The sequence below is a fragment of the Euphorbia lathyris genome, chromosome 5, assembly GCF_963576675.1.
Source record: "Euphorbia lathyris chromosome 5, ddEupLath1.1, whole genome shotgun sequence".
In the NCBI taxonomy this organism is placed as follows: Eukaryota; Viridiplantae; Streptophyta; class Magnoliopsida; order Malpighiales; family Euphorbiaceae; genus Euphorbia; species Euphorbia lathyris.
Window position 1 is genome coordinate 63,602,220 of NC_088914.1, and position 8,987 is coordinate 63,611,206.

Sequence of the window (8,987 nt, forward strand, 5' to 3'; positions counted from 1 at the left end):
GGAATGAAATTCAGACTTGTTGCTTGATGGTCGAGAACTGGTTCTAGCCACCGTATCCACGGGTGTTTTGATTGCTTCCTCTATAAGGTGAAGCTTGTCATTCACGTCACCCTCCATTTTACTAAAGCCAGTTTGTAGTGTTTCCAAGCATGCCTCCAAGTTTTCAATTCGCTCTCTATTTGTTGCCATCTTGCGTAACTCTGATACCAATTAATATGTTCCAATCAGATTACTCAATAAACAAATAAAATATTCTGCTTAGAATGAGAATTAACTATAGATAATTGATGAAATATTTTACTTCTCTTATTCACCTGTGCTTTACAATTTAAATACAAGAAAACTTTAACAACTCAGCTATCTCTAAGAAAAGCAATAACAACATGTAACCTTTAAAAAGAGATTTTATCTGTCCTATTATTTAGCAAAACAAATAAGTTGATCCTAAACTCATTTATCTAATCATAAACCCCATCTCTTTAGAACTCCCCCATCTCTTTAGAACTCCACGATTTCTTGACCCACTTTAATTCCTACTAAGTGACAGTCTCTAATCATTAAAACATGGATTCTTCCTAGTTAACCGTTAAAATCTTTGTAGTCTGCACACGTTAGTATATATTAGTGTTTTTAACTGTTTTTTTCTAACAAAATGAATCTCAAAGTAATTAGTTGCCACCTTTAAAAGATGAAAATGTGTTTACAAATGATCGAAACAAATTATCTATTTTTTCTTTTATCGTATTTATATCCGACAAGTTGTTCTAGATTGCTAGTCATCCTTTGGACAATCAACAAGTTTTAGAAGATGTTCATATCTAATACTAGTAGAAACATTCCAAAACTTTAGACAATCAACAAGTTTTAGAAGATGTTCATATCTAATACTAGTAGAAACATTCCAAAATTTCCCCCAACGGATAAGGTTTCTAGAAAAAGGACAAAAGAAATTGGAAAATGGAAAAGGATTGTAATATAAGAAATTAGCCCATGTCATGAAAAATTATAATCAAAGAGAGAAAAAAAAGAGAGGCAACATTCATGTTTCTCTAAAAATGGGCTTTTCTATATATACATTTATTATCTATTTTTTCATTTAAATATTTGTAATTCTCTCTCTCTCTCTCTTCACATACACTGGACTGCACACACTTTTACCCAACCCAAACAAGTAAGTTAAAAAGAGCATCGTCCAATCAAAAGCTTCCGCGTCCTCCATCTTCCTTCCCTATCATTTGGTTCCTGTGCTGTGGTTGGTTCTTTTTTCTGTTAGTGTTTGGATCTGGGAAAATGCTCCTCTCTTTCCTTTAACTAGGTTTTCTCTCTGATTCTTCTCTTAATTTGGCAAAATGCCGCCACTATCACTCAACATCTGTCTTTCTCTTGTTTCTTTTTACTTAGAAATTTAGATATCCCTTTTCTTCTCTTTGTATGCTGGTTTATTCCCTGCTCTCATACCCATAACCGCATAAAACGAAGCTCCTGTTTTTCTTCGTTATTTTTGCTCAAATTTTCTGTCGAAAGAATGGCTAGAGAGAAGATTCAGATCAGGAAGATCGATAACGCTACTGCTAGGCAGGTTACTTTCTCCAAACGCCGAAGAGGCCTTTTTAAGAAAGCTGAGGAGCTTGCCGTTTTATGCGATGCCGATGTTGCTCTCATTATTTTCTCCTCCACGAATAAGCTATTTGAATATTGCAGCTCCGGGTAGTCTCTCTTTCTCTTTCTCCTTTTTTCTTCAACGTATGTTACACATCTTTTTGCGTTACGAGTTTTTTCTTTCCTTTTTTGACCTAGGAGTCTGAAATTTGGGGTTTGATAGGGAAACTATACCCCTACTAGGAGTTTTCACTTGTGTTTTTGGCCTTGGAGTCCTGGTTTTTGGCTGCAAATATAATAAAATATATGGATTCTCGTTCTATTGATAAGATGTGATCATTTAATTAATTTATTAATGTTTATTTGTAGGTTTTACCATCATTTCATTAGGTTTTAGCTAATTTGTAGTGTGTTTCAACATTGATCTCCATATCATCTTCGGTCTATGCTCAAATGAGACGTCTCTTTCATGAAATACTGGTGCGTTGTGTGCTAATGGTCTAGCTACGTTTTCTCTTGTTGCGTGTGTGGTTCCACTTCTTCTGCCTATGCTCCTTTTCGAATCTAATATGACTTTACGTCTCGTTTTCATTCGATTTCCAGCAGCCTTATGCTGTACGGGTTAACATAGAGAAGGATGAGAAAAAGATGAGCCATATCTGTTACTGTTAGAGAGAAAAAGTTTGTCAAAGAAAGTAACTGTGTCATAAAGATCAAAATATTGTAACTGGATTATACAAGGGATATAACCGTAAGAAGAACCGACTAGAATATCAAGTTAGATGTTCCTGTCTGAAGAATCCATGAAACAACTAACTACATCAAGTCAGAAATAAGGATAAAGAAGATAGCAGTTTTCGGATGGCGTTTCAGTATATTTTTTCTGTGCTAATTGTTTCTTTCCTGGTGGTCCTCCATAAAGAAAATGGTACTACCCAACTAGGCGAAATGTTTCATCTCTTGTTGGGGTGTGCGTACATTATTCGTGTGTGATTTGTAATAAGAAAAAGCTATTCTTGGACCTTGATGGTAAGCTTAAACTTTTAAGTCAAAAGACTCACCATACTAAAACGTCTTAAACCAAGTGCTGACTTGTTAATGGAATTTCAAAACATGATAAGGTGGGATCCTTATTATATAAGTTTCTAATAATAATAAAAGCCATATTCGGACGTGCATTACACGTTTCTAATAATAATAAAGGCCATAATCAAACTTTTAAGTTAATTGGTTTCATGACATGACATTTCATTAATGAATGGAGATGACCGTACTATTCTTGGTCTTTACCTATGAGGTCAAATTTTTAGATCAATTAGTTTTGACATCGTACTTAGTCCAGAGTTCAAATCTGGTCTATCTCCATTTGTTAATAAAATATCACGGGCCTGCATTACACGCTTCGTAAAATTTTACTTGGACGGAAGTTCAACTCTGATCTATCTCCATTTGTTAATGAAATATCATGGACGTGCATTATACGTTTCATAAAATTTTACTTGGTCGAGTGTTCAAATCCGGCCATCTCCATTTGTTAATGAAATGCTGAATAAGTTTCTAATAATAATAAAAACAATTTTCGGATTTTACCCACTAGTTCAAACTTTTTTATTCAGTTTCTTGACATGACATTTCATTAACAAATAGAGATGACCGTCTTTTTTCGGTCTTTACCTATGAGGTTAATTTTTTTAGGTCAATTAGTTTCTTGGTATCATATTTTATTCGAGAGTTCAAATCCGGTCATTCCCATCTTTTAGTGAAATGCCATGGGCGTGCACTACACTCTTCAAATTAAAGAGACATTTTTGGATTTTACCCACGAGTTCAAACTTTTTTATTCAGTTTCTTGACATGACATTTCATTAACAAATAGAGATGACCGTCTATTTTCGGTCTTTACCTATGAGGTTAATTTTTTTAGGTCAATTAGTTTCTTGGTATCGAATACCGGTCATTCCCATCTTTCAGTAATGGTTGCTTCGTATTCTCTACACTTGTCTAACGGTTGAGATTTTACTGATCGATATACCCAGCTATTCTTGGCATATTTCTCCATTCAAAGTACTGTTTTGCAATCATTATTTAGAGTTTCTATTGCATGTAAAAATCAATGTTGAACTGTAATTACTAATTAGTATCTCTTAATGTGGAAAGTAATTTGAAGAAATGCTTGGTGTTGAAAATTAAAAGAATCATATGCATCAATGGAAGTTTTATGAAAGGTGGCGAATTTTTGAAACCTAGCTAATAGGAAACAACGAGATGAGTTGCAGATCCGTGCTTCTTCACTCCAAGGACCACTAACATATCACCATGTGCTTTATGTACTCAACAGGCTATTAATTGTTCTTGGCTTCTTATAAAACGTCGCATCTATTGTAAAGCTCTCGCCATTTGGAAGCAGCTGTATGTATGATTATTAAATATGCAGAGACAAACCATGTCTTATTTTGCTATTTTTGTTTTTTCTTCTGCCTCCTTGTAATTATGTCATTTTCTTTTCAAATTGATATTAATATAGTTAATCCTTGAGAGGATTGAACTATGATTTACTGTTACATATAATTTTACAACCAATAAAAAATGCTGGATAGTTCATAATCGACACGATATGCATAATAGAATCTGATCCATCTTGTTATTTGTTAGGAAAGATACGGTGGCTGAAGTAATGGCTTTTCTGCATAAGCTTTAGCACGGAATTGAGTTGATGTGTTGTCGGAGGAAGACAGGGATTACTTAATATAAACAAACTATAAACCTATCTTACACATGGGCTAAAAAGATAATTGATGAATCTTGCTATATATTTCTCTAAAAAATGGCATAAGAAAGAATAGAGATTGTAGCTCTATCTGAAATTTTGAAGTTCATTGTCCTTGAAATCTGGATTTCATGGCTTAGCAGGAAGTGGAATAAGGAAAAACAACGTAAAGAAATGGCCAGAAAGCCACTAAATGCTTGTACTGAGGGACTTAGGAGCAAACCAGTGACGGCCAGTAGAGTTAAAACTGTAGTATATTACGGCGTAATTAAGATCACCTAGCTCCTATTAGAATTAATTAAACTTGTTACTTACTATGTTAATGTCAAAGAGTTACTTAGAAAATGGATTAAGGAGTTATTTATGAGTTGTGGGATGGTTCAGTTACTAGTTATTTATTTATAAAGTTACTAATTAGGATTTAGGAGTTGCTCATAGGAAATATAATTTCTACAATTTTTCTCATTTTTCTCCTCATTTTTTAATTTCTTTTGCAGTATGAAGGAAGTACTAGATCGGCATAACTTGCACTCCAAGAATCTTGAGAAGATGGAACAACCATCTCTCGAGTTGCAGGTACGTGTTAATTTTTCTTATTTTAACTGGTACTTGCTATCAGGGCTTGAAATGTGAAATTATGAGTCAAATGATATACTTCAAATGATATAATCAATTTTTCAAAACTGTTTTTGTGGTGTTATATTCTGCATTTCTTGTAGCAATGAGGGTGCTTTGACTTGTGATATGTCATATATACGGATTACTGGCATTCATAAGTACCTTGTCCATCATTTTTCATATTATCACTTCTGACTAATCTTATCTGCACTTCAACTAACTGCAACACAAGTGTTATGGTTTCTTTACTTGTTTTATGGAATTTTAATGATTCATGTGTTCGACTGACTGCAACATAAGTGACCAAACATTTTGTATTCTAGTTGGTTGAAAACAGCAACTTCTCCAGGTTGAGCAAGGAAGTTGCAGAGAAAAGCCAACAACTAAGGTACACAGTCTTCATCTGTAGTCGCTTTCTACTATTAGTTTACGTTTATTTACTTAATTTATTTCATTTGATATAAAACAGGCAAATGAGAGGAGAAGAGCTTCATGGACTAGATATAGAAGAGTTGAAGCAGTTAGAGAAGTCGCTTGAAGTTGGATTAAGCCGTGTGACAGAGAAGAAGGTAAACAAATTCACCCTTTTATCATCTGATGTTAAAATTGATCACTTTCACTTGATTTACCTGCTAATTAATATTGTTCTTGTGTTGTTAGAGTGAAAAAATTATGAGTGAGATCAGTGAACTTGAAAGAAAGGTCAGCTCCTTCACCTCAGTCTCCTTAATTTGATTTGGATTTCTTGAATGCAAACACATTTATCAATTATGCTAATAATAGAGTGGATACCTAACATTTCTTCATCCGAACCTTTCATTTTCAATAATTTTAGGGAAAGGTATTAATGGAAGAGAACGAACGACTGAGACAACAAGTATGAGTACTTTCTGTATGATATGTTTACTATATTTTGGTTTAAAAATGTGGTATTGACATGCATATAAATGAAGGTGATGGAGATGAGTAATGGATGGAAGCAGAATACTGGTACTGGTACTGGTGATTCAGAGATTGTGATTAATTACGAGGAAGGACAGTCATCAGAATCTGTGACAAATGCCTGCAACTCCTGTACAGGCCCTCCACATGACTATGAAAGCTCCGATACTTCCCTCAAGTTGGGGTTAGTATTACCTAATCTTTATTTCATTTTCTACATATGCTTTAGGATGCTTATCAAGTTTAAAATTCCATATCAACAACACCCAAATTGCATAGTCTTGAAAATATATAGAAGGTTATTTTATTTTTTTATTTTTTGGTAGGTTACCATACTACTGACCAATGGGAGAGTTCAAATGAGAATGATTGATTATGATGAGCAGCTAAGCTAGGAAAGGAAAATAGCATGGGTTTGCATTGAAATGACAATATTTATTTGTTGTAATATGTATGTATGTATTTATGATGTATCTAATTCTAATCCATAAAGCCATGTATCTGAATGTTATAACTGTCATGTTATGATGGCTGCAGCTTAATTATGTTATCCAAATTTGGACCTTCTAATTTCTATGCTGATTCAACACCTTTCAGAGGTTGTGGATTTAATAATTCAAATAGCCCTACAGCTATTTAACTATTTTCTAATTAGCTCTATTTTATTTATCAAATACTTTTGATTTTTGAAATGGCATAATTGTGATTCAATTCCATCAACTCATGGCAGACCTGCCTCTGCAAAAGCTTCACAATTGTTTTTTTTTTTTTTTTTTTAAGATTTTTATGACTAATAATAAGGCACAAAGTATATATAAGCTTTTGATCTTTTCAGGAAGATTGTAACTAAATTTTTGATTCTTCAATTAGGCATATTATTTTTAAGTTATATCAATGCTCAATTCGTATATAAATTTCTAATGTTTTATTGATATGTTGACATGTTTTGTCAGTGTTTGTAATGATCTCATTTAGTGACTGTTTGTTTTTATCAGGCTTTATAAATTTTAGTTTTTAGTTTTTCTGGCGGTAAACAACTGTTTAGAGCTTTTACGATTTTGAATAAATTATTTTATTATCTTTTCACAAAATACGTTCTTAATAGGATTTTTATTCCGCCTTTGTTTATTCCTTATTAACGAATTTACTTGTTAATACTAATAAAAATTATAAGAATACGAGAGTAATTTGAATGAATGCATTGAGAGATCTAATTGCTTTTAGTAAAATAATTTTTGAAGTAAAATATAAGTTACAGAATTTGTTTTACATATTTTTAATTTTGTAAAATTACCTAATTATGCATATTATTTTTACTTACATTCCTATAATATTTTTATTTGTATTATTATTATTATTATAAAATTGATAAAAAAAAACCTTATTACATGTTATTACAAAAGCTAACAAAAATAACTGCAATCTAATAGCTAAACTAAACAATTCCTTAAATTGGAATATAACTCGAAACTTGTTTGATTCATAAGTAAGGTGATAGTTCTGATTAAATGTTCTATTAAATGTTTGTTGTTGTTATTAGATATTTGTTATTAGTTGGTTAATTATTAATGTTTGAAAAAATTATAATAAATTTCTGTTGTTAGTATACAAATGCTACAAATGTTTAATATAAGCATGTTAGTAATCAATAAATAAACTATGAATCTAAAAATGTAATACACAAATTAGTAGAAATAACTTAAATAACTAAATAAAATTTTAAAATAATAATTTATTGAAAAAAAGTAAAACTTTGTTATTTTCGGCAAAAATATTGTGGAACACACCTTTTCATAAAAAACTACAAAGTGTTGATGTTTCTATTAAAAAAAATAATTAAATATTGTGTTTTATAAACCCAATTAAATAATACTTTTCATGGTTTGCTATAAATTGCTAAAAGCCGAACTAAACACTCTTCACAATTTTCAATATCTAATGGTTTGCAAGTTAGTATTTTGGAGTAATATGTAAAAGTTTTTTTATATGGAAATAACTGATTGACTATCTTTATTTTTTCAAAATTTTATGAAAAAATTGAATTCCCTCAAAATCTCTCTCTCTCTCTCTCTCTCTCTCTCTATATATATATATATATATATATATATATATATATATATATATATAATGTATTAGTTTCAGAATTATGATTATCAATTAATAAAAAAAGAACAACCCACAAGTATAATTTCAAAAAGAAATTAGAAATAAAAATATTTTTTATTTGAATCAAATCTTTAACTTTTGAGGTCAATTTATAACAATTTGAATCATGACTAGTTTTTTAGTATTTCAATTTGTTTTTGCCTTTGATTCTTTTTTCTTTAATCGGGCCCTTATCATGTACTCCTGAAGAGGTTACCGTGTCTATTTAAAGCATAAAAAACTTCAAGAAAAATTAAAAAGATGAGCAGCTCTGCCTAATTTAAAGAGTTTCTATCTCAACAAAAGAAAAAGAAATAGGCTCTGTTTGACCTCCAAGAAACAAATAAAATGTTTTTTTTTTCAATCTAATTGTGAATGAATAATTCATTTTCTTTAACAATTAAACCATCTTTAGTTCACAAATTTTATTGTTTATTATTATTATTATTATTATTATTATTATTATTATATTGAGCCTTTCTCATTTGTAAATTGATAAATTAAATGTCTTTCTCTTTACGAAATGGCAATGTTCATTTATAAGCAAAACCATTAATTTCTTTATAATAGTAAAAACTGGAAATGAGCTGAAAAATATCACCATATTTCCAGGCCTATGAAATTATAGTAAAACTATTATTACTGCTGGTCTTCAATTTCTTCCTATTCATTCAAAAACCTTTACCAAATTAGTTTTTCATTGCTACATGATTTTTCATCATATCCACATTTTTATAGCGTGCCGACACTATATCCTCAATGCTAATTCCGGGGCTGAGAAAGTCTCTCGCCATATTACTGTACAAACACTAGAAATATAGGCAAGTTACTTAAAAATAGAGCGTTGGATTGGAGACAGCGTCTTACCAGTTACCAACCGTCTAGCTTGAAACAAAGGGGAGGAGCGCATCAAAGA

The 8,987-nt window shown here is 31.2% G+C and overlaps 1 protein-coding gene across 1 annotated transcript; it reads left to right on the forward strand.

Moving 5' to 3' along the window:
• Positions 1-1,034: 1,034 nt before the first annotated feature.
• Positions 1,035-6,500, forward strand: LOC136229196 (MADS-box protein SVP). Its single transcript, XM_066017808.1, has 8 exons — positions 1,035-1,707; positions 4,864-4,942; positions 5,308-5,372; positions 5,454-5,553; positions 5,645-5,686; positions 5,820-5,861; positions 5,938-6,110; positions 6,253-6,500. The coding sequence occupies exons 1-8, from the start codon at positions 1,526-1,528 to the stop codon at positions 6,266-6,268; spliced, it is 699 nt and encodes a 232-aa protein (XP_065873880.1). The 5' UTR covers positions 1,035-1,525; the 3' UTR covers positions 6,269-6,500.
• The last annotated feature ends 2,487 nt before the right edge of the window (positions 6,501-8,987 follow it).